Genomic DNA, 26,048 nt, shown 5'->3' on the forward strand with positions numbered 1-26,048 from the left:
TCCATCCAAAGTTTCTTTAAGGTGGCAAAAGCAGTTCCTCTAGGGCATCAGTCCAAAGGTTCTTTTTATTTTTACAAGTGTAAAGGCATGGAGCTTTTTGAGGATTTACTCATAATTAACCAGCATTAAACACATTTGCCTTTTCCGTGCGGATCACTGGCACTAGTCTGCTTTAGTGTTCATGTTGACAATATGATTGTAAATCCCCTAATCGCACCATACCGCTGCTTTTCTGCAGGTCTTATTCAGTAGGCCTATGTTGTCTATTCAGTGTTATTAACTCCACACACTGGCCACATTGGTGCCACATGGTGTGGATAAGCAGGCTGTGGACTCTGAAGTCAAGAGCAGACACTAGCGGGTTTGCTTTTGCATGAACTTGAGGTACACTGCACTAACAAGAGCTCATGGTTTGACTCACCCCCCTTTCCCCCTGCACACAAGTTATTTGTGGGGAGCATACAATATAGATGCGGTTTGCTGAGTGGCATGTCTGCAGAGGAGCTCCACTGAAGCGGAGGTAACATGCTAGTTACATAACTGCTTTTGATGATCATTACAAACACTGAGAGATATGGAATCTTCTGGGCCTTTGAGCAACTGTGACCGTGGCCATACTTTCCTAGAGCAGTTCCGAATTTAAATGTTATTATATGGCATTGTTCTTGTATGACTGCAGAACTCTGATGGGATCTTACATGGTATATTTCCAGCTGATTGGGGAATAATAAATAAAATAAAAAAATAAAATACAAATTTAAGCTACAAGAAAGCTCAGAAAGATTAAATTCCTAAATTGTCCCATAAAAGCTTTGGTGTAAAACACACATGCCAAATCAATAACCACCATTTACCCACATTAGCAGTCAATAAATATTCATGGTCAAAACAGTTTGGCTGCTTAAGACTTTTATTTCTGTGAACACAGAGTGACCGTGGGAACAAGTAACAAAAACCATTTAAAAAGCAACCATAGTGTTACAGATGTGTAAAAATGTACAAAACCTTCACTTTTTAAAAACGGTATTTCAAGTCAAACATATAAAATGGATAAAAAAAACTAACAAAAAAAAAAAAACTAAACGCAGCCCATTCTACAGATGGAAAAAAAACTAAACAAAACAAAACTGAGCCATTTCCGTCCCCTAGCGTTGATCCCCCAAAGCTGGACTCAAGAAGGGGGAGAAATCCCCGCCTCCGACTTCCCAGCATCACTGCTCTCACTGGCCTGCCTCTTCATCACCATATCCCGGGCAATGCACATCACCTGCCCATTGCTTACACTCATAACCCCTGACCTGCAGAACAAAAGCCACAGTGCGTCAGTCAAGCAAAAACACTCAAGACTCAAGAAATCTTAAGAATGAAAAATAAATCCACTTGGATGCATCCAAACATTGTGGCTCCACAGTACAGAAATTCAGGAGAATGACTCACTTCTGCTGCGCCTCCTCGGCCAGGGTGCCCATGCCAGGCTGGTTCTGCTTCCCAAAGAAGAAACTTGACCACCAGTGACCAGAGTCCTGCTTGGGCAGGCCTGGAACAGACAATAGACCCAGTGAGCAGAGATTCAATAGCAGCAACACCACCACAGTGCAGATCAGGCCCATCTAATCTCAGATATTCATGTGGTAGTGGGGTGGGGGGCAAGGTCCAATCCTCTACAAATGTCCCAGTCTGCTGTTTTAAAAAAAAAAAGTACTGACCTGCGGAAAACTTTATAAGGGGGCAATCACGATAATTGTTTACTCAACACTTGCAACAACTGCTTCCCATAAAACAGAGCCTATTGCTCAGACAGACACCCAAAAGTCAACAGTGCTTTGATAGGGATGATGCTCCTAGACTGTTTCAACCATGTTGCAATGAAGTTTCCTAACTGAGCTTACACGTAGGGAGAAATGGCCAAAGTCACCATCAGATATGACCTGATAACGGTCAAAAGGTAAACGCTCACCTGGGTGATGTGGGATAACCTCCCCGCTGTACTCCGAACTGCCACAGGAGCTGCTACTGGATGTAGAACCCAGGCGCCCTGAAGACGTGCAGACAATTTTCCATGAGGAAAACACACACTCACACTCTCTGTCTGTCTGTCTCGTAAAAAGTACTGTTATAGAAGAGCTGCTCATAGCAAAGCCATAATTCTGCAAGTTCACTTACTTCGGTAGTAGTCAGTGGTGGCTACAAGAGAACCGCTAGCTGGGATTGCTGCCATGCTCCAGACGTTTCACCGGTCCTTAGATGGAAACCTTGAAAACAGAGGTGAGGTGATTAGATATAGTTTACAACAACAACAACAACAACAAAGATTAAAGCCTATGCCTAGCTAATTATTTATCGAATATTTCAACATTAGCTACAATGTCTCACCCAAGCATGTCTGAATGTAACGTATACACTAGCTAGCTAACTAACGTTACTCCAGGCTTAGCTAGCTATCTATCTAAACGCAAGGCTCTTCATCACAAATAAAAAGACTTTGCTGGTCGAGACACTGACCCCTGAACCTAGCTAGCTAAACATCGATGCTCCAGCTCAACATCCATTCATCGGTTTCGCCCTTAACAAAGCTAGCCAACGTTAACCTGATCAACTGAGCCGTCTCACAGCTCGCCATGCCCCCAACACAAACACCAGCATGGCTTCTCAAGACGTGTATTTACACTCCTTCTCCCACTTGACACAGCTAGCACTAGCGGACAGGCTAACGTCAGTTTAGCACCACATCGAGACACATTTGTCCGCCTGGTATTTTCTTTTTTAAAGGAACCCAAATCAGCACGTACTGATTAGATCAACATTAATTAAATGTTCTGTAGCTAACTTTCTCCAAAAACACCCGAACAAACAATGCTTGCTCAGTACCACCACCCCCATAAGCACCGCTGGCATCTCCCCAAATAACGGAAACGAAGGTGTAGAAGTTCTCTCCGCTGAACTCACCCTCTGTCCTCTTGTGCTGATGGTGTTAAAGCACACTGTACAACTCAGTCGGAGGCTTTGGGGAGTGAACGCTAGGCGACGGGGCCCATTTGAAAAGATTTGGGTGGCTGAAACCCTCCACGTCCAGTGAAGATACCGCAGTGCTGTCTGAAAACAACACCGGAGTGCGGGGCTTTATATGGAGAGGTGACGTCAGAGAGAGCTCCTGCCTAGCCAAACTGGCTCAAACCAGATGGCCGGCCGGCCGTGACGAGTCCTGTTTGTTTTTGGTCATGTAGTCGGCGGGCAGGGCGCCTGAAGGTGGAAAAGGTGGGGTGGTGATGTGTAAACGCATACTGACTATTTGACAAACCATTATTTTAGGAATTTAAGTACGGCTAAGTGCATTTCTTAACAATTTAAATCATGAGGCGGGCAGCGCTCACACAGTCCCTGGTGGTCTAGTGGTTAGGATTCGGCGCTCTCACCGCCGCGGCCCGGGTTCGATTCCCGGTCAGGGAACAACGTTTTGTGGAAATTAGCTACCTGGATACTCTGTTATTTTTTCATACACACTTTGGTGGTAGACAGATGCAATGGTTCGGATACCATTTAAGGTAATTGCACAATATTTAGCAATAAAATAACATAATAAATAATCAATTGTTGCACATGTGCTCCCGTTACTTCTATAGAACTACTTTAGTAAAACGTAAAGTGACGGATAATCAATTGCTGTAACCTCGTATGAATGATTAACTACTCTCGCTTTTTTGCCAGGGTTGCTTCTGTTTTTGGAGACTAAAATAGCTCAATTGCAGGACATTGATAAGGAGGGACAGTTCAGGGAACCTGGCCTAACCTTAAATAAAGTACATGCAGGTGAAGTGGATGTGCGCGAGCGTGTACAGTCGCATGCACGTTTGGACTCCCCTTATCAACAAGCATTATCTTAAATATTATTTTAATCAGAGAGCACAATTTTTATTTATTAGCTGCATTTAACATATTAAAATAAAATGTATAAAATGTGCCATAATCTTTGTCTCTCACATTTTATGTTTTTCTTTTTCAATCTCTTTATTAATAAAACAGTCTGATCTTTAAAGCAGAAGCGCTCAGATTTATGTAGCCAGATACATAAAGGTGAGAATTGAATTGAAAGAAATGGGCCTCAGCTCCTGTACTAGAAGAATTCTCATAACAGCACACTAACAGCTTCTTCCCCCAGAACTGTAGCGCTCCTAAACCACAGTGGACACCTCACACTGTAGCCTATACACTTAATCTACAACTGAACCAAACTGGATTTAACTGCAACACAGTACTGCTACAGAACATGTTGCTCATTTGCACTATGATTATTATTTGCACAGCTGTACAGATGTTTTCTGTAAATGTGTATATCATCTGTAACTTTCTGTACATTATAGTTCATGTATAAATGTCTACTCAGGCTACATGTGGATATGTAGTATTCATACCTGTACATGTACAGATTTTTACATCGCTCTTAGATCCCTTAACTCTTTTACTTTTAGTACTTTTTTAACTTTATTATTTGTTAGTATTCTTTCTCTTATAGTGTAATACTTGTTAACAGTGTGTTTGTTACATGTCATAATTGTGTTACTCTCACCAAGTAAAACTCCTTATATGTGTAACATACTTAGCAAAATAAAGAGATTCTGATTCTGTTGGACTGGCTAGAAACTGGGTGATTGGACTGAATCCTCTGGGGTGCCCAAACTTGAACATACGATTTTACAGACAACAATTTCATCAAATGAATCATTTCATTTTTTAGGGAAAAGTAGGATAGATGGTCATATTGGAATTAAAGATTAAAATATTTCTCAGTTTGATACATCACTTCACACAACAGTCCAATCATGAAAAAATGCCATGGTGAAAACTGTGAAAACGTGAAAATCTGGACATCCCAATCTTAGCAGAATAACACCAACCTTGGCAACACTTAGGCACGCTTAGTAATTGTTATGCTGCCACCTACAGGCAATTGCATGCACACACATTTATAGCTAGTGGAAGAATCTCATGAGTGTTTACAACAGAGGCTTCCATATAAAAAAAGAAGAGAACAACCAGCAGTCGTTTGAAGGAATGCTTTATTGATATACAAACATAAACACATACGTGAACATAAATGATAAGTATTCCACCAATGTCTCAAAAGAAAACCAAATCCTTTCATTTTGTACACCTAAGCTATGATCTCTAAATTAAAGCTATATATGGTGCTCGTGCTCTCTACAACAGCCAGTTCCATTTGCACATATGTAGCTCAGAGATTTTCTAATCACGGATTCCCTCAGAAAACATGCTTGGTACACTACATACATCTCTCCTTGAAAACAACTAGAGATAGAGCCGTCTACCTGATAAATGGCATAAGATGAATCCCATTAGCTAACGTTCCCCTGCTGTGTATTACTGGCAGCATAGCTGTACATAGTTCTGGCACCCAGATATAAAGAATCCCTTGAATTTCAGCGCGGTCTAAGATAACGGTTTTGTAAACTACTGAAATAATTCAACCCACTGACACAGAAAAAAATCCAAACACCAAAATAAAAAGGCTTACTATCTCCAAAACAGTGAAAAGAAAAAAGGCCAATGATGCAACAATTAACTTATTGGGTTTCAAATAAAAAAAACAAAAACAAAAAGTGACCGTGCTACCATACAGACTGCACAAGTATGCAGTCTCGTATAACTTAGAGAAGAAAACAAAAAGGAGTTTGACCCCACTGGTCTCTTAGTCAGTGTTTTACGTTGGGTTAGGTTAGTGCAGGCTAATGCGAGAGCTATATTTCATAGTGACACCTGTGTGGTACTTAGTGTGAGTTGGCGAAAACAGCTCTACGTTTCAACAGCAGAAGGTCTTTAAATGGCCTCAGTTCGCTGGTAAAGCGGTGGCACAAAGCAAAGGTTGGCAGACTCTTGTCTAAACGAAGCACAGAACAAAAACAACCCCATCAATTTCACACTGGAACTCAACCAAAGAAAGAGAAAGTTAAGGGGAGAAGAGGACAGTGAAAGGGAAAACAACCTTAAATGTAACATGCTCTAACCAGCAAAAATTAACCGATGAAGCAATAGTGAGCAAGTGTAAGGCAGACAGAGGATTAGACATTCACCAGACGTACAGCAAAGCGTCGCTTCACATTGTACTTGGAGTAAAAAAGGACTCAAATTAATGATCAGCAGCATAGAAAACTGCAGCAAGTTCCTCTTTTGTGAGCGGTTCTGACATAAGCCCCTCCCCACTCTGATTTCTTAAGGTGTTTCCTCTCTTTTGACCCCTTTTTAACCATGTGATGAACGCTGCTTGGCAGTAAGAGTTTAAATATAGTTATTTGTATTCATTTATATTCATATTTAGATAAAAGTTATGTAAAAACATTATGCAAAGCAGTGTAAAATACTTTATAATACAAAATGGTTGAACATTTTTTCCCCCTCTTTTTGTACAACCTGTTTTGGATGACGCTATGTGACGTAAGCTGTAGTGTGAGAGTGTGTGTTTGTGTGGTGGGTGAAGTGAGACAAGCACATGCAAGCACTGGTGGAAGGTGGAAGAGGGGCTGGAGGAGAGAGGGAGATGCAGTGAGAGAGAGAGAGAGAGAGAGAGAGAGAGAGAGAGAGAGTGCGAGAGAAGTTTTGGCAGCTGTAGAGGGTCAGGCTTCACTAAGGGATGAAATGAGTGTCCGGGATGGGAGTGCTGAGGTTTAGAACGGAGCTTTGTCCTGCACAGGGTTCGATTCGCTTGGAGACTGGACACCGTCGCCGTTGGTTCTTCCTCCAACCACCTTGGTCTGCAACAATAAGACAGAAGAATTGGGCTGAGACAATGCAGGAGCTAAAGTTCTCCTTTACTGCTTAAATTAATCTCCTCCTCCTACATCTGTAGGCCCAGACACACTAAACTGACAAGGAGAAACTGGTACTAACTAAGGCTCTTCAACAATTGCAATTTGCCCCTGGCCTGCTGAACATCTGCACTGTAAGGGTGTTCTCACACTAGAGGAGCTATATTATGCCTGAGCATGTCCCATTGCCCCAGTTCCACGTCCCCGTTCTATTATTAGTTTAACCAGGGATAATGAATAAGGGAATACCTATTATTAGTAGGAGTAATAGTAGCAGTGGTCTCGTTATTGATATTATTATTAGCAATACTAAAACAGAACCAAGAAACTAGTCTTTTGACTAGTGTGATCACATTAAGCCGTGCCTGCTTAAGGTGGACTCGAAAGGCAAGTGTTCACTTCCAATAATATAAGCTCCCATCTCTATGAATTAGGGGGCACCAGAATCACCTGACTTTCTCAGTGAACCTGATACTTAAGACCATTCTAGTTCTCTACCCGTACCAAAAAAGGTGAGCCTTTTACTAACAGCAGTTATCTTGGACTGTGTACTGGGCTCGACGGGTTCCTTAAACAATATCCACCCTGTCCCGCTGTTTTGGATTTATAACCGGTGTAGATCGTTAACTCATTTGTTGCGGAACTACTTTTTGGTGGAAGGATCTGACCAAATTAAAGCATATTCAGTATAAAAGGGCTCCTCAGATTTATTGTGACTCTTTCTTTCATAAAAGCAATAAAACACGAGAGGACGTGTGTTAAGTGTGTTAAGGCATAGAGGGTCATTCATCAGCGCTCATAAAACGACTCCAAATAAGCCACAAAGTAAATTCAATTTGTCGCCTGTCTGATCTGGACTGTGCATGAGTGTGGTCATTTTAGCAGCATTTCTATTCCTGGAAGAAGCAATGAGTTTAATACTATAATCGGTCATCATTCAGAATACATGATCAGAAGATGCAGATTCGGGTATCACGTGTTCGAGTTTCTGTGTGAAGTTCTGCACATTAACAGTCCAAATCAAGCAGAGGACACAGTTTAGGTTAGCGGCCTTTTTCTTCAACACAAAAAGCCATATTGTGATGACGTGGCTGAAGCGTGCTCAGGCCTGGAATGTTAAGGGCATCCGTGCTCGGGCACGGTACAAGGCAACCGGGCTTGGTGGTGAGTACACCCTGCAAAGACTTCAGGCTATGCATAGCAGAAGCTGGTGGTGGTCTGTAAACAGTGCAAAACTGCAACATACACTATTAGAAATAAAGGTGCTTCAAATGGTTCTTTAAGCAATGCCATAGGAAAGAAGTGTAAAGAATCTTCATATTGATAATTGATAAAAAAAAACTGTAAACGTTTTTTAAAATCTTAAAAAGCTTCTCCATTACAAACATGGTTGTTTATGGAATCAAAAATGGTTCTTTTATGGCTTTATTCAAAGAACCATCTGAAGCACATTTATTTTTAAATTAATCTCCTGCATCTGTAGGCCCAGACACACTAAACTGACAAGGAGAAACTGGTACTAACTAAGGCTGTAAGCACATTTATTTTTAAGACTGTGTGGGACACACTGCATAAAGTATGGCCAATGGTCAGCCACTGATGCTCACCATGGATCTAACCTCATCCAATCAAGTTGGTGTGTGAAGGGCTTCACATTCACCTACTCCTACTCCTTAGAAAAGATCAGAAAACCTGCTGACCCAGCTCTGACTGAAGAATTCATAAACGTATCCAACAAATCTTTGAGATTTGCATAAATGCTCCCTGGCAGAATCCAGCAACAGGCCATTGGTTTCTATCATGAGAGTATTTCAAGTCAGAGGCTTTTCTATTCTTTTCAAAGTACACTGAAAGCCATCAAATCCTATATTTTTTTTGACTGTATGCTACAGATGTGTGATTAGGTAGGTGTTTCTTTCAAGTATTTCTTATGGAGTCTTATGCAGTCATTCCTTACCTTGATGTTTCCAACTTTGTCCTCAAATGATTTGAAGGTTGGGGAGTTTCTGTAAAAACACATCATTGGAATGTTATTCTTACTGCTGCAGGAGGCAGATGAGTGGCACATACACAAGGCTCTAAGCAGTCCAAATGATGGCACCTGATCCACAGGCACACACAGTTTGATCTTAAATAAAGGCCTGTGCTTTAAATTTTCATTAGGTTAGAACTTCAGTAATGACTAGAAAACACTCTGGAGCGTAAACATGAGCTCTAAAGGCAGTGTCCTAAGGCCAAACAGAAGGGTACTGGAGTTAACCTGGAATACTTTACCTCATGGCTGGCATACTTATCGAATGGCGAATGGAGTAGTTGCTACTTCGAAAGCGTTAAAAGAAGACAAGAGGTGCCAGTGTTAACAAGCAGACAGAAGCATTCAGAACATGAAGCAAAAGCAAAGCAAACCAACTTTCCTTCAACCAAGTCTGACATTTTATATTCAGTCAAACATAAAAAAAAAACAAAAAACGTTTAGGTTTATCTAGCACCACTATGCAGTTTAACATTCATATTATATACACTGATCAGCAATAACATTACAACCATCTGCTTAATATATAGTATAGGGCCCCCCTTGTGCTGCCAAAACAGCAAACATCAGCAGCAGATTCTTTAAGTCCTGCAAGCTGTGAGGTGGGACCTCCACTAATCGCATCAATGAGCCTTGGGCACCCATGACCATCACCGGTTCACCGATTGTCCTTTGTTGAACCATGTTTGGTAGGTACCGACCACTGCATAACAGGAGACCTCCCACAAAGGGCACCTGCCATTTTGGAGATGCTCTGATAGAGTCGTCTAGTCACCACAATCTGACTCGTGTCAAAGTGCCTCAGATTCTTTCGCTTGGTCTTTTTTCCTGCTTCTAACATCTTTATTTCAAAAACTGACGGTTAACTTGCTGTCTAATGTGTAAATCACAAAATCAAAAATTGACAGGTGGCAATGTAACAAGTTATGCCTGATCAGTGTACATATTTCATGCAGAAGCAACCAGCTAAGGAAGCAAGCGGGGCAAATACAAACTTTCAATAGTACATCAGGACAAGCTATAGGGACAATGTACTTATTACTACTTTGAAATTTGTGGGTGATTAAATTGATGATGGGACCCTGGATAATGAAACACTAAACTGGGATTTAAAGCAACGCTATGCAGCACTTGTACCTTCAAATAACAGCTTTAAAATCATGTTGGCACTCCACTGTCTTGTAATAGGGAGAATAGCGTTGCTGTCATTGCTACTGTGGGCTCAATATCCTGACTGTAGGTGGAGCCCAGGAGCAAGAAATGCCCTTTTTTCATAGTGTTGCTTTAAACTTGAATTCCATTGAAATGGCTTTACTGTGCATCTGCAGGGTTAGCGTGGCTTCACATTACACTACATTTTATCTACAACCCCTTACATTTATCTACCATTTGTTGTTTTTGATTACCAGTCAGTCTTACCCAAAGGAGTTAGAGAAAGGCAGAGCTCTGTGGGCCAATCAGGTGCAGCGGTAAAAAAAAAAAAAAAAGGAACACAGAACCAATCAGGGTGAGCATTAAGCATCAGGCAAGATCCAAGCAAGCAGAACAAAAATCAGAAATGTAAGATATACCAAGCCTCCCAGTAAGTTAATGTACACTGTTAACTATAGGCCAGAATGGAATACTGGCGATGAAGGATGAATGGACGTACATACAGGTCATGGCATGGAAACACACACACAGAGGAAAGTGGTCAACACTGGAATAAACACTGTGTAGTAATAGTCAAGATTCCAATTCACATCTAAACCTCTCAAATAAGATATGAATAGGCAGCATACTTTTGATATGATAAATGTAGCCATTAGCTTGGTTGCAGACTAATGCACTGAAGTTGGAGTTACTGCTAATCCCTAACAAGGCTTGGGTACAGCTGCATTGACAGGCTGTCATGTAGAAATACCACCATGTGGGAACTGAGTACTTGGACTTCATTAGACTCAAAGCAGAGGATGGACAGAGTTTGGAGGAAAGGCTCCTCTTTTAATGCTCCATGTTCTTCTGCTGTCATACGGATAGCCATTTGTGCCATGGATGTGGCAGTAACTAATTAGGAATTTGTAAAAGGAGTGGCTATGAGGATATTGCAAATCCTAAGATAAATGATTTGTGTCAAGAATAGAATTGAAGCAATTAAGTACACAAGGCTTCAGAAAGAAAGCAACTGATACTTTTTAAGGCTTGTTAAAACAGGCTTTGTGTTTTGGTAGATGAAATGAAACAAACGGCACTGCTGCAGAGATATGGCACAAAACAGAACAAAGCACGGAAGTTCCAAAGCCACAGGGGCCTTGGCACCATGCAGGAAGGAAAACAGAACAAATGCGGGATCCGTAGCTGCTACAGAGCAAGCACGGGCGGGCGACTATGGGAGCATGCAAGAATAATGCAGATGAACGCAACACAACAGACAGACAGACACTGACAGACAATGTGGACAGTGATGGCAGTGTGACTGAGCAAAGAACAGAACTCATTCAGATGTATCCTAGAGAGAAAGAGCAGTTCTGGGCGACTGTGTAAAAAAAAAGGGTGATATACAGACTGATACTGACCTCCTGCCACAAAATGTAGTCAGTCATCCCAGACCTGTTTGCGTCTTTGGTTTTGCACTGGACTTACGAGGCCAATGAGTATAATGTAAACCTCATGGCAAAATCATGTGTGCGGTAAGCTGTTAAATAACCTCAAAAACACTATACGCTATACTTTTAACTCTAAAACATTGATAAAACAGTAGCAGTGTTACTGAAATCTAAAGCATTTTGTACTAACATTTCATCTACAGTTGGGTCAGAAAAGAGAAATGGTTTCTATTGAGCATTTCTTTCTAATGTAACATTTTAAATTACAATTTAATGCATCAGCATAACAAAATTTAATGAAAACCTTTTAAAAATGTTAACTTTACTTTAATTATTTATTTGTGGTATGTGCCCGTTTTGCTATGACCCATATCCTACATATTTTACTGATTTACCATTTTAACCATGTATACAATCTAACCATTTTTAGGCTGTGGCTTTAAGAGAGATGTATGAAAATGACTAGGGATGATCAGGTTATTTTACTCGCCAATCTGATTCTAGTCAGTTAATGCAGGGTATCAGCCGATACCGGTCCTTAGTGATTGTAAAAAACATAATATAGCCACACAGTTTAGGAGTTGCTCATTAGAGTTGCTAATTAATGATGAAGCAAAATTCCTTTATCTTTAGTAGCAGTTTCTATAATGAGACATTCCGGACGGAATTATTTTAGTTTAATACTGTGTTTCATATTTTATAATGCGGCCCTCCTTGACCAAGGTTCTCTTGCTGGTAAAAACGGAGCATTTCAGTTTTAGATATTATGTTCTGTTTTCATGTTCCATTGTAAAATAGCTCCACACTGCAGACTATTTCTGAGAATTCTTCTGAGAACGTCCTTACTGCTGCTGGCCGGGCAGTAATGTCCATTAATGGCGCCGTGAGGACACCAGATGGTGCTCTAAACACTAAAGTTAAAACAAAGACTCTGAAGTGGCTTGGGATTAAAATAGCCAATACCCAATTCATCCAAAAATGCCAGGATTGGATCAGGACATCCCTACCACTGCTCCGACTGGACCTCCTGTATTGTGCCTCATTCAAAACACAGTCCAGGCTGTTTCAACGTATTAAAAAAAAATATAACCAAATACATAACATAAAATATCCTTTTAACTACCGATTGTATGGACTATAGTGAATGATACTTTTTAAAAATTAATTAAACTAAACTTGCACAATTCACCAAACTATTTATATATAAATCAGGTATATTTCAAGTTTTCATAACATGGGCCCTGGAATGACAGCAGTGGGGGTGTACTTGAGCTGGCTCCAAATACCTCTTTTTAATGAACTCTAATTGAGTTGGAATCTACATGACATGTAGATTAAATCCTGTATATGAGGTTTAATGGAAGACAAAATATATAATAAGGGTAGAACCACTGACCAAGAAAAGTGCATTATATTGAATATTTGTTCTTAATTTTACTTATAAGAACTGTAATATTTCCTTTTTAATTTTTCACATTTCTAAAATGTTGTTTCCAGTTTTAATGAAAGAAACCCATGATTTTCAAGGTGGCCTGGACATTTAGATCCTATTATATTTAGCATACTTTATCTGTTTTTATAGATATGCTATACAGAGCCAGAAATCACACAAGCAAAACTATTTGACATTGCTAAACTTTAAATAGGCCTGTGAGGATTTAGGCATGTGGTCTGTGCAATGCTAATTGGTGGGGTTTAGGCTTTCATTACAAGCAAGCTGAATGAGCCTCTCAGTTCCAGTGCAAAACTACAGGAGCAAACACTTCAGACACATAAACATGCCTAGGCTAATCAGCTGCATTTACTGTGAGGATGTGATTGTGTTGAAGTTGATACTTAAAAAATATCTTTAATTTAAAACATTACCTCATGTCTCCCAGTTTCCTACTGATCGCAGAGCCCACAGTGGTGAAGGCGGCGGAAGTCTTCTGTCCTGCCTGAGACAGTGTTTCCTGAGTCTTCTTGTACCTGTAAGAGGACAGGAAGACAACGAGAATGGAGGTTGATAGTGGAGGACAGACAGACAAGTGCTCACACAGTCTTTTTGGCTGAGAGCCGTAGGTCCGCCAGGGGGAGATATAAAGACCCAGATGAGATACATGATAACCTCGGCACAGACACACATTTATTTATCTTAAAGTGAGAGAGGCGAGCATTAGCGGCCAACCCACTTGCAACTGCCCCACCTAAACAACTCTGCAACAGCAGCTGCTGTTACAACTCCAAGCAACATATCTGAGTCAGCAGTCTCAGAAAAAAAAGAAGCCTCAAACACAGCAAGCAACCATGACACAGCAGTTCTACAACCTCCCTGCTACAACAATGTTGGAGAGAAAAAAAAAAAGAAAGACAAAAGCATGAAGAAAGAAAAAGAACTTGAATCAAAAGAGCAGAAAGAATGAAAACCAAAACAACTCACACTTCAGAATGGGTAATGTCATCCAGAGTGCTGGAGGCTGAAAGATATCTACAAACAAACAAGGTGAACAGGTTCATCATTTCATTCCTGCATGCACAACTGAATCTGGGGTGCTAGGACAAGCATTACGAAAATAACACTATTACAGGCATACAGAAGACATATCCAGTTAGGGGCATGACCTTAAACACAAGTATTCAAACATGCAACCTCTAGAACTGAGGAGACACCTAATGCAATGCCATTGTCACAGCAACATCACAGAGAAGCCATTACTTCGGAGGTGCTCTGAAAATGCATCTATCGCCAACGACACATTTTATGTAGGGGTGCATGATCATGACTGGCCAATATTTGCCAATTTCTGATTTAATTTTTTAAATTAATTTTAGCAAGAGCATTTCGTACCAATTGTAGCACTGACAATTCCCACCACCTAGCTAAGACTCTCTTATCATGATGCTTTCAGCGCTGGAAGAATGACGGCTAGCATGTGCTCCCTTAAGATACTTGATGCCAGCCAACTGATTTTCAAACTGCCACTAATGCACAGTCATTGGACAGCTGAACATGCTTGTAGAAGAAAGCAAACTGCCAACTCTGTTACATCAGCTCAGAGAGATGATTGCAGAGGGATGGCCATCCTACTTATTCCACTGGACTCCCAATCAATCAATCAATAAATAATAAAATAAATAAATAACTAAAAACTTATCACAGTATAGTCGGTTCCCTGTTAAACTAAATGGGAGCAATAAAGGCTGAACTGCTGAATTTGACCATAAACACCATAATGGTAAATGGAAAAAATATGAAAAGATGATTAACAGAAATCCAAAAATCATAAATACCAAATAATTACTGGTAGGCTCACCACCAGCTCTACATATATATATTTATTTAGGACAGTTAGAACAGACACTATTACATACTTGAACTACAGTAAAACTATTTATAATAAAAATATTAAATAGGTATACATATAAACTTTTAGTATCAAAATGTTAATCCCCCTAAAATCAGATGGTGGTAAACGTCTGGAGGTAAACAAACAATGTTACTATCTTTCCTACCTTTAAACAAAGGTAGAAAAAAAAAGCTATTGGCAAATTTTGCTATAAAGCTATCTAAAGAGTCATGATCAGTGCACCCCTGATTTTATGGTGGTGTGTAATAAGGAAGCAGGTTCTACATGCAGTTAAAGACAGTGTTTAAAAAGCAGAAGTTGGTGTACCAGGTAGGGCTGCTGTGCATGTACGAAACAGATGACAGGCCCTGCGATAAAGCATTTCGCTAGCTTTAACCCAAAGTATCCATCTGCAGAACCTAATTACGATGCTTCAGAAGCTGCTCGTACTGCATTGAGAGCTCAAGCGCTCAAGAACAATCACAGGATATGTTGGTACCAAAACACCATAACTACTGACCACACAGTAAACACAACTGCAGGACAATTCCACAGCTCCATAACTCACACTCCTCCTCTTATTCCCAGCAGCAACTGCAGGCTGTCCAATCTTAGTGGACACTGTGTGTTGAGAGGGAAGTGAGAGATCTCACACAAACACACTCTTGACCTTGTAGCCTTTTACGCCATTTCAGCCTTCACTCCCACCACACTGCACAATATTTAATCAGAGGAGGTAGAGTGTGTGTTTATATGCCAGCCATTCTTTAATGTAAAAGAGCTCTTTTCTGATTGGTTGTCCTGTATTGTGCCTCAATGAAAAATCACTCAGAGCTGAAACACTGGTGAGAACTGCAATGAGTGGGAGGGGCTAAACTGTGGTAGGCTAAATAGGTGGAGATTGTAAATGCGTTAGTTCTTGAGACTAACTTAAACAAACTGCTTGGTTTCCATGTATGGACAGTATGGACTAATAGTAAGTAAACAGGCAAAACATTGTTATTTCAATAAATGGATGAAAATTTAGCATCCCACAACAGGGACCCTTTAAAAACTGCTAAACTACACTACTACCCGAGAGGTGGAAACACACCCCAACCACTACATCATCATACAGTGTGAGTGAGTGTTGTTCAAGGCTAGATTTGTTACAGAACTGGACTGGATTCATTCTTTTGTGGCTGATAACAGATTCGCTGATAAACGTCTCATTTGTAGCAATTCCAATTCCATCTGTTGTCCAAGCCATTCTATGTTGTTCTGCAATGTTTGTCTAGCTACACTCTCTCTCTGGTCGATGCTATCCCAGCTAAGGCAAGCTGGTAACTAGGGGTGTAACAGCACGTGTATTTGCACTAAACCTTCACGGTACAGGGGGTGGTCGTAAATACGGTAATTTCACAAGCTCATGTGTCACCCGGAAACCTTAAGGTGTCAGTCGCTGAATTTGCATTGTTTTATTGGACCTGTAGTGATTTACAAGCATTGTCATGGTACCTGTAGTCTTGTCTCCCCCACCTGCCTCTGCCTATCTGCCTGCCTCTCTCTCTCTCATATAGTGGAAGAGTGACTCATAGCCTACCTTGAGTTTTGCCTTTCGTTATTCTTTAGTTCTCAGTGTTCTGTTTTACAGCTTACTTAGTCTGTTCAAAATCGATCCTTTTTTTTTGTCTTTTCCCCCCATTCTACCAAACCTATACCGAACCGTGAGGTCCATACCGCAGTGTTACTTTTGGGTACTGTTACACCTCTACTGGTAACTACTGTGGAAGAGTTAAAGGGTGAAGCCATGCAATTTTAACGTGTGTAGAAAGAAAATGTCTGAAAGGTTTCAAGAAAGCAAACAAGAGAAGGAGGAACGATGAATCGTTCCACAGTAGAAGTAGGCAGATACTAAAATAAGACAAATGGAGAGGAATTTAAACACCCACACACAAACGGCTTATGGAATTCAAGGGAAGTCAAACCTCCCTCACCCAACATGAACCAAAAATATGCTTCAAAAATTTGATATTTTGACTGGACTAGCATTTGGAGACCAAGAGCATTATACAGTATAGCCACACTGCATATACCGAAGCCAAAAACAAAACAAACAAACAAATAAAACAGTATATAAATAATAAAAAAAATATTAGCCAGTGTGGTGTTCTTGAAGACTGGTCCAATGTTCATCTCGAAATCTGATGAATTGTGCAGAAGCAGCCAGTGTTACTCTGAAGCTGCTCTCAAAACCAAAACCACCCCAGTTCCTCTTGATAAGGGATATTTGATAAGTGATAAGTGATATACAGCTCTAATTTCCCCACTGCGGGACTAATAAAGGACTATCTTATCTTATCTTATATTTCCATTGTTTCTGTTCACCCACTGTACGTATCACAGCATTTCGAAGTAAGGACATAAAAAAAAAAAAAACCCATCAACACGCAATAAAACTGACTGAAATCTCCTGCCTACTAACAGAGGGAACCAACAGAAGCTTGTCTGCTTCAATGAAGGAATGAAGAAGAGGAGTAAAAATATCTGAGGAAGGCAGTGAGTCAGTGCTTCAGACACCCACCGCTACTGAAGAGAGAAAGAATAACACACGGGGCCTTTGTTGCACGCAACTGCGGAGGGTTTCGTAATAGGCTGTCACTGCCACTGACTGGAAAAGCATCCAGAGTTAGCAAAGCTAGCTGAGGAAGCATCATACCAAGCATGTTAAAGGCGACAGAAAAGCAAACAGAGCAGTACTCAAGGCATAGACTACAGACAAAAACCACATGACTGAGCACTCCAACAGGCCAAAAAGCAATTCCAATCACACCAAGCCCACAGTGCTGCAATACCTTTGTCTTTTTAAAATATTAAGAAGGCATAATAAAAGCCCAGAGGTGGTTTTACATGTCCATTTACAAGCCTAGGTTTTGGCCTTAATGCTGATTTTCCTGTTATAGTAGACTGATGAATAATTAATTGAGCTCTGCTTTGATTGGCTGGTTTACGGACTTCTGGCTTACGCAGAAGTCACATAGCATGGCATAGTTTTGTTTAAAGCACCAGAACAATAATACCTTCATAGTTTTTTTTTATTATTATTATTATTATTATTATTATCATTCCCAAGTCTTAATGGATATTCCTAAAATCCTGCGAAGAAGAGATGGTAAAGCCGGTAAGCTAGGGTTAGCTTTTAGCCCAGCACAGATTCCTGCTCGCTTCTGTGACTACTGCATTCTTGTGCACCACGTTCAAGTCGCCCTTCCAGAGATCAGGGCATCAGGCAAAACTGTGGTCACTAGGACAGGTTTGCGTAGCAACCCGTTTTTTAATATTTAGTAGTCTAGTGGTGATGTTAATTAGTAACACTGAAGAGCAGCACATGTGAACAGGAAACGGGACTGTCCCAGATTTGGGGGTTTAAATATAATGAGTCAAGACTGTTCCATAGCATTAATCAACTACACCAAGGTGAATACAATATTCCATTCTATGGTACCTTTAAGGTTACTGAAGATGTTTCTGCTTCCTTAGTTTTGCACTGCAGCTAGAAGGCTTGCAGCACCTGTCTGAGAGCGTTTTCGCACCTATAGTTTGTTTGCTCGGGTCCAAATCAGTTAATGAGTTGGTAAACTTGGAGAGTTTAACCCTATTGGTTCTCTCCACTTTCTGGCCAGACCTGTCTGGAGCGGTATTAAAAAAAAAAGAAGAAGCAAATACAGGAAGTAGGTACTGTGTTGTGGACTAGATATTTTTATGTGTATTTTAACATGGAGCTAGGGCAAAGATGGCATTTGTCCATTGCTGTAGTAATTAGTGCGTTTATTAGTGCGAGTGCGTTTATTGTATTCACAGCAGCCCAAATGAATTGCGCCAAACATTAAATAAAACAAACTCCAATTTAGTCCGACTCAAATGTGCTGTAGGGCTGGGGATATGGTAAAAAAACTGTTTAAAGACTTTTTTCATTTATCTCGATACATGTAAATCACAAACTAAACATCAGTAGCGACAGATTCTTAAAAACTACTATTCAGACACTCTCTCATACTGAATAATGAGTAATTTTATTCAACACCTGCTGCACTTCATCTAATTAAACCAGTGTAATTACACTGTTAGTAATGAAACCTGCAGCTGATCAGTGTTTATTAAGCACTAACAATATCCTCAATATGCTTAGAAAAGCATACTGTCATCACGATAAAATTGATCACAATACGATAAAGTATAAGTTGTCATATTGTCCAGCTCTAATGAGGCAGTGTGAAAACACCTTTATTTGCCTCTGAAGATAAACAATGCATGATGGTTAAAAGTTAGTTCTTGTTAGTTACATTAGCCTCCAAATCACCAAAAATCAAACAAGCCCCTTGCTAATCTGCTAAGCTAAGGAGAAAATGATGTGCATTTTTATTTGTGGCAGAATTACCACTGAAGTGTAATTTGGAGAGAGTGCTATAGTTTAACTAATTTTCATTTACAGTAGAGACACACAGACAAACCTGGTTAAGCAGACGTGCACCACACTGCACACCGGCTGGTCATAGCCACTGGACACCCAATATTACATGGTGGTGAGAAGAACATGAGCAAACAGCGTCAAATCTGCCAAACTATCCACAGACTCACAGCTCACATCCTGCAATCTTCTCATTCCACTGGCCCAGCATCTCTGTTGTTCTCACATAGCTACAAACACACACAAGGTTATAACCTGTCTCCACGAGACTGGGAGCACGTTATATATCTTGAAACAGACGGCTGGGGGCTTCGACTGGAAATGTCTGCTGATCCACCTGAAGAGTTATTGCTAATTTGTGCTTCACAAATTATTGAACATAGTTTATGAGGACATTACCCAGTACACGCTGTACTTTACCACAATCTTACCATCCAGTAGCTACTGCCTAAACAAATAGTTTTAAACACGGCTGACTGAGACTCCCAGTCCCTGTAGTCTCCAGTCCCATCAAGACCTGACCTGGCTGGTGTTTGCCTTTCCCATACCTTCTTCCTTCTGAATAATGACTGTTTGCTCTCTCTCATGCTATGCAATCCTTCCTGTTCCTGTACTCACAAAGGCAAATTCAGTTCAAATTCCATACACAGACTGCTGTATTCGCTGTTCATTAGAACAGACCTCCATCTGAAACATATATATGAGTTATTTAGGTATTATAGTAAAAAACGTAAAAAAAAATTTTTTTTAAAACTATTTTGATTTTTTAACCATATCTGATTTGCTAAATCTTCCTCTGAGAAACAGATGCTAACTTTGCTACCAACAAGCCTTAGCCTTGTCGGTGCCTGTGCAAAAGTGATAGTCAGGAAGCGACAAGGTAAATCAGCCTAAAGTACAATAATGGCTGTGAGTCATCCCTGACTCACTGACTAAAACTCTCTCATATAGCGCCTCTGTCTATTCAGCTCATAAAACAATACCACTCAAAAGCTTTTAACTGTTAGGAGACATGCCAGTCTCTCCAGTGCCTCAGCGCTTTTATATGTAAATCCCTGATGTCTGAGAGAGCTCGATTTACAGCATGATGAAGCAAGAGGTGGACTGCGAGTTAGTTAGAGAAGAGCGCTGTGCTGTGAGCTTCAGAGGGATTAGCTTGTAAGAGTCGCAGGAACAGCTGCTACCAATGCCCTTGTCAAATGGCATCAGTACAGAGGAAGGGTGTAGATCACAAATGACTTGGTTTGATTGTTGTTCTACAAGGAAAAGATTTGGTGCATCCGTGAAATGGTAAAAACACAAACAAACAAACAAAAAACATATCTATATAAATTAAATAAATCAAATATGAAATATTTGAAATAAAAAAGATGAAATAAAAACCAACAAAAAATAAAGAAAACAAAAAAAGGAGATCTGCCCAATGGAGGGGACATAGGTCATGCTTAAGAATGAGGCCAATATAATAAATGGATATTCTTTAGAAATCTAATGTTTCACTTAAGAGAGATTCTAGGAACAGTTGGTATTCTCCAAAGAAAATGCTCTTAAATATTTTCTTAACCTTCTGATTGCCTCCCACTTGTCTGAGAGTGTGAGAGTTCAATAGGTGAGCCTCTAAAATGATCAGTTTAAATAGTTGAATTACAGAATTTATGTCTAAATTAAAGATGTTATTTGGCTTTGTTTATGATAAACAAAACAACGAAGTGTGTCTAAGGAAGATCTTAAGAAAATAATAAAGGCTTTCTTAAGAGAATACTTGATAACTTCTTAAGATGTTTGGGAGAATTGCAAAACATAAGAACATTCTTATGCCAACTTATTGGAGTGACCAGGGTTTGGATTCACCAAATCTCATATACATATGTATATACACAAATGTATTTTTTGTATTTCATAAAAAAATGCAGTACAATGTTATATAACACTTTTACATCTAAACTTAAATCCTTAAAAATAACCTTAACCCTAAGGGAAATACATTTAAGTCTTAAATGAATGCATATACCTAACTGAATATTGTTAAGAATTAGAGCTGGGCAATATGACAATATTTTTATCAAATTGTGATAAATGTTATCATGATAACAGTATGCTTTTCTAAGCATATCGAGGATACTGTTAGTGCTTAATAAACACTGAACAGCTGCAGGTTTCATTACTGACAATGTAATTGGACTGGTTTAATTAGATGATGTGCAGCAGATGTTGGAAAAATCTATTCATCTATTCAGTACAGGACAGTACCTGAATAGTAGTTTATAAAAATCTGTCACTATCTGTTTTTAGTCTGTGATTACAGGTATCGTGATAAATATTGTGCATCATGAAAAACGTCTTTTTTTTTTACCATATCGCCCAGCCCTATTATACATCCAAAATCCAAAATCAATCTAAAAATATTATTACATTCCCCAGTAATGAGTACTTCACAATGTTCAGTCCAAATCTATACCTCAACTGCCCCCCAAAAAATAGTACGATCCACGCAGGATTTGTGAGGAGATCTACTCACGCGTTTGAGGTCTGGACGTCCTGCCAGCCTTTACTGATGTTCTGTTTGAGTTCGGTCAAGGGACTGAGGCCCAGCTTGCGCTTCAGTTCCGACGCGTGACGCTCTTTGGCCAAAAGCACCTGCCGCAACGTCTGGATCTCTTCCTCCACCTGAAACGATAAAAGGCGATGAAATCAGCTGCGGAGGAAGCTCAGCTCATCGTCTGTGGCATCTCTACTGTCCAGAGCAAACATGTATTCACACCACTGTCCTTCTTCTGCTCCGCCTGCACGTCACTGCAGTGAAACAGTTGTGTTGTTTACCTTGGTCAGTTCAGTCCTCAGTTCCTCAGCCTCTTCCTCTGTGAGCCCTGGAGGGAGTGTAACCGGGGTGACACCAGATGCACCCGTCTCTGCTGGCACCTCTGATAGGGAGTCAGAGACCAGGCCTTTATTTGGAGAGTTCAGATTGATGTCTGCATAGGAAAGAGAGAGACGGAAAAAGAGAAAAGGAGATTAAGATGCAGCCAATTCTTCAGAGTGACTTGCTTGCAACCACATCCAATAGATGTCTTTACTCTGATATTCTGTTTACTGACTTGCTCATTTGTTCTCAAAGACTCTACTCATATACCTCGTCTTAACCTTTAAGGGGTATTATGCCCTAAAACGGCACAGCACAACCTTTCATCTCAAAGTATTCTCAATTTCGTGTCCCATTAGTGCTCTTTTACTACAATGTCCAGCAAGATTTACACAAATATGGCATTCCCCACTCTGGAATACAAAATATCCTTAATACTAGCATAGCAATACTAGCCACTGATGTCAATGCTGTTCTGCTAGCTGTCTGGTGTCTTTCTGCATTATCCAGCAAGCAAAGTGACACTGGAAACATCCCACTCACAAGTAACTTTCTCAAAGCAGTTGTAGTTTCTTAAATACTCCTCCCACCTTCGAGACACATCATCATCATCATCATCAGTACGTGTCTTTTCTGCTATTTAACCTGACAGGTCTTGCTGTAAACACGTCATCATGGTAGGAGGTAAACAGGCATGTTTAGAACAGCTGAAGGAACGGTTACACTTCTCGTATTGTCTAGACTGCCCCTTTAAAAGAGAAAACCCTTTTTTTGCAGGTGTTAATAACTTTCACTGCTTCCCTTCTGAAGATCACCCACAGACAGTATTCAGCTCTGTACACAATAGCAGGTGGAAGTGGGGAACGTGTTAGTACTACATTGCTGAGCGTGCTTATTTGGAAACAACAGAGGAGAGTGCTTTAATGACCGGCTAAAAGCTTTCTAAATGGCTCCGGCTATTTTTCCACACAGTCGCACTGAGAAGCAGGCCTCGACTGTAGTAAAACACCTGTGCTTCTGTGTTGAGGGTGTTCATGTCTGCTTTTTTTTTTTTTAATGACAGATGACCATGTGCAAGACAACATACAACAGAGGCCACAGAGGTCAATCCTACTGACTGCCCAGTGGATCAAGCAAGCTGGCCTTCACTGACTGACAGGAGCTGTACAGACAACCCTGGATTGATTACCAGCCACACCCTCAGCAAACGTGACCCAAAAAAAAAAAAAAAAAAAAAAAAGCAATCAAGTGTTTCAATTTTAAGTGTTAAGTTTACAATAAAGTTACAGTAGATAACTTTAAAAATGAAAAAGAGGATTTTTAAGATGAAGTAGAATCCTTCATTTAGCTAGCTTGCTATTAGCTAGCTATAAGTATAGTGGCCTCGCTTTTTGCTAGCTAGCTGTTTTTCTCCATTCCTGCACAAATAACGGGGTCATCACATAGACCTGCCTGCTCATATTTCAAGACATTGAATTTAACTGCACTGAAACCGAACAAAACAACCCAAAAGTGAAACGCATTAATAACACAAATATTAATATATGAATATAAAAGTTATAAACTCTTTAGATTAGTTTATTTAAACGTGCTGTAAGTTATACCGAAAGCTAATTTTCCATGATCAGGCAGCGAATGGACGGAGTTGAGCTGAGCCCCTTTTCTTTTTCTGTAGCTAACGTTACTAGCTGCTATCTCTGGAGTAACTTGATAGCCGACCCTGCCCTGTTGTCTCCTTCACCGTCGGGCACTGCGTATACACATACAGACAATAATTAAGGCCTGCAAAAAATAAATAAATAAATCAAAATAACCACGTATCTCACAAAAATAGAGCAGCACACTGCACCGCAGAGGAAGCCCTACAGCTGGGGTCTGTTTACCTTGACTGGCGGAGTCCATGTCGTCGAACGAACGAGCGGATTTTCCCCTAAAACACGGACTTCTGCCTGCTCCGTTCTCTTCAAGCGTGCTCTACTAATAAATCTACCACAACCACGAAGCGGCTTGTCCGACAAGCATGGAAAGCGGAGGTCGGTTGAGGGAATTGAGCAGAAGCAGCAGACCCCTACACACATACACTCTCACACACACTCTCTCTCTCACACACACACAGCCACCTCAGCTCGATGGGCCACCGAGTCCACCTCTTTTCCGGCGCACTTGGATGACGCTCGGGGAGTGTTGTTTTCCCAACAACAGAAACACTGAAGACCAGTAATGTAGAAAACACTGATATAAAGACACTGGATTAACTAACAATACTATAATACCATACCAACATACATCACTACTACTTCTTAGCACGACAACAAGCATAATATTAAAATATAATACTATAATATAATATAAAATGGTCTGATTGTGATCAACATAAATACAGCAGGCAGAATGTGAAGTTACCTACTGATATGTTGGTTAAAAGAATACAGTTTAAAAAGTCTACCCACATCAAGTGTTGGTTAGCCTAATCAGCTGACCATGCAAACTCTGGTCACAAGCATCTGTGGTGTTTTGAAGGTTGGGTGACCAGCGTTGGAAGTTGATATGCTAAAAAACAGCATATCATCAATGTCATGTGAAAACTCTAAATCCATGTATCTTAATTTTGAAATACTTTAAATATTTGAATCTGGCAGTTCTGTACATTATTTAAAAAGTTCAATAAAAAAGGTCTTTTGAAATGGAGTTATGTAATAAATTAAACTAAAATAAATAAGATTGGGAGAAGGACCACGGTCAAACTCCTCCTCTCCGTTAATACGCACTATAAAGCCGCTCCTCTATTTTTCCCTGATGAAGATTCACACCCTGCCACCGCCCTGTTCCTTCTGATGCTCCTTCTGATGCTCCAATCATGCTCAACCTCTGCATTGGGTCTGGCTTTGGGTCCCATCAGCACATAGCCCCCAGAACTTCAGTCCAAATTTCTCGAGTTCTCCTTCCTTGCCTCAGCCATGCTTTAAGTGTTTTCCTTCTCCTGTGAAGTTGCCAGATGGGGGGTTATAAGGGGTGTTGTGTGAGAGAGATATACTAGTTAGTCAGATTCACACCAGCACCAGGCGTCTTCATCATCTTCTTATCCCTTATTTTCCTGGTCAGGGTCACAGTGACTCCAGAGACCACCTGGAATCAATGGGCGCAAAGCAATGGGTACCATACACACCAACACACACACACACACACACACACACACACACACACACACACACACACACACACACACCCCTACATAGGGTCAATTTAGCATGGCCAATTCAGCTATGTGTGCTTTTGGGAGGTGGGAGAAACCCACACAGACACAGGGATAACATACCAACCCCCTCACAGAGTGACTCCCATATATTTGTGGTTGTGTGTGTGTGTGTGTGTGTGTGTGTGTGTGTGTGTGTGTGTGTGTAAAATAGCTGTACAAGATTTAAACAAATGAAACAACAGCCTCGAGCCGTACGCCAACCCCTAACCTGGAGCAGTGGCTTCAACAGATTGCAGAAGCAGCAACACTCTCAGTGCAAATAACACAGCTTTAAAACAGCACAAATACGAATACTGCACTCCACCCACTAACCCCCACCAGGTCTCTGAAAGGAACAAATAGCACCCATGGGAAAAGTGGGTTGGACAGGAATTTTCTGGAACATGTCTGTTCCTATTTGCTCCTTTACTGGAATAGACAGAATCGCTAGCATTTTTTATGGAACAATCTGAAAATTAGTATTTGCTCTTTTATTGCCTATGACACTTTATTGCAAATGACACATTATTCAGCCTCAGATATTAAGCACTTGTTTGAAAGCAACACAAACAACAACAATCCAACAATTCAGATAATTATTACAGACACGCTTTTATTTGAACATGCTTACTACAATGCTAAAACCATGAGTATTACTTCAGTACTGCCATTAAATGCAAAATTATTTGAAAAAACAATATATAATAATATATAATATAACTGCTAAATCAGCGGAACAACTGAC

At 40.3% G+C, this 26,048-nt stretch overlaps 2 protein-coding genes and 1 non-coding gene across 9 annotated transcripts; 1 reads left to right on the plus strand and 2 right to left on the minus strand.

The window, feature by feature from the left end:
• Positions 1 to 892: 892 nt before the first annotated feature.
• Positions 893 to 3,108, minus strand: ppdpfb (pancreatic progenitor cell differentiation and proliferation factor b). The gene is made up of 5 exons (XM_072696821.1): positions 2,947 to 3,108; positions 2,164 to 2,252; positions 1,958 to 2,035; positions 1,438 to 1,537; positions 893 to 1,298 (listed from the first exon to the last, which is right to left on the minus strand). The coding sequence occupies exons 2-5, from the start codon at positions 2,216 to 2,218 to the stop codon at positions 1,172 to 1,174; spliced, it is 360 nt and encodes a 119-aa protein (XP_072552922.1). The 5' UTR covers positions 2,219 to 2,252; positions 2,947 to 3,108; the 3' UTR covers positions 893 to 1,171.
• Positions 3,109 to 3,375: 267 nt separating this feature from the next.
• trnae-cuc (transfer RNA glutamic acid (anticodon CUC)) lies at positions 3,376 to 3,447 on the plus strand. The gene has a single exon. It is a non-coding gene; the product is annotated as a tRNA-Glu (tRNA).
• Positions 3,448 to 5,037: 1,590 nt separating this feature from the next.
• On the minus strand, positions 5,038 to 24,208 carry tpd52l2b (tpd52 like 2b). 7 transcript variants are annotated; one of them, XM_072696024.1, is made up of 9 exons: positions 23,952 to 24,208; positions 22,029 to 22,180; positions 21,727 to 21,875; positions 13,855 to 13,902; positions 13,302 to 13,403; positions 10,270 to 10,296; positions 9,093 to 9,134; positions 8,776 to 8,824; positions 5,038 to 6,764 (listed from the first exon to the last, which is right to left on the minus strand). In XM_072696024.1, the coding sequence occupies exons 1-9, from the start codon at positions 23,968 to 23,970 to the stop codon at positions 6,678 to 6,680; spliced, it is 675 nt and encodes a 224-aa protein (XP_072552125.1). In that variant the 5' UTR covers positions 23,971 to 24,208; the 3' UTR covers positions 5,038 to 6,677. The 7 variants fall into 7 exon arrangements, with proteins under 7 accessions (XP_072552125.1, XP_072552124.1, XP_072552127.1 ...); XM_072696023.1 differs by having other exon boundaries at positions 9,093 to 9,137; XM_072696026.1 differs by lacking the exon at positions 13,855 to 13,902.
• Between the last annotated feature and the right edge of the window lie 1,840 nt (positions 24,209 to 26,048).

The sequence above is a fragment of the Salminus brasiliensis genome, chromosome 14 (genome assembly GCF_030463535.1).
Source record: "Salminus brasiliensis chromosome 14, fSalBra1.hap2, whole genome shotgun sequence".
In the NCBI taxonomy this organism is placed as follows: domain Eukaryota; kingdom Metazoa; phylum Chordata; class Actinopteri; order Characiformes; family Bryconidae; genus Salminus; species Salminus brasiliensis.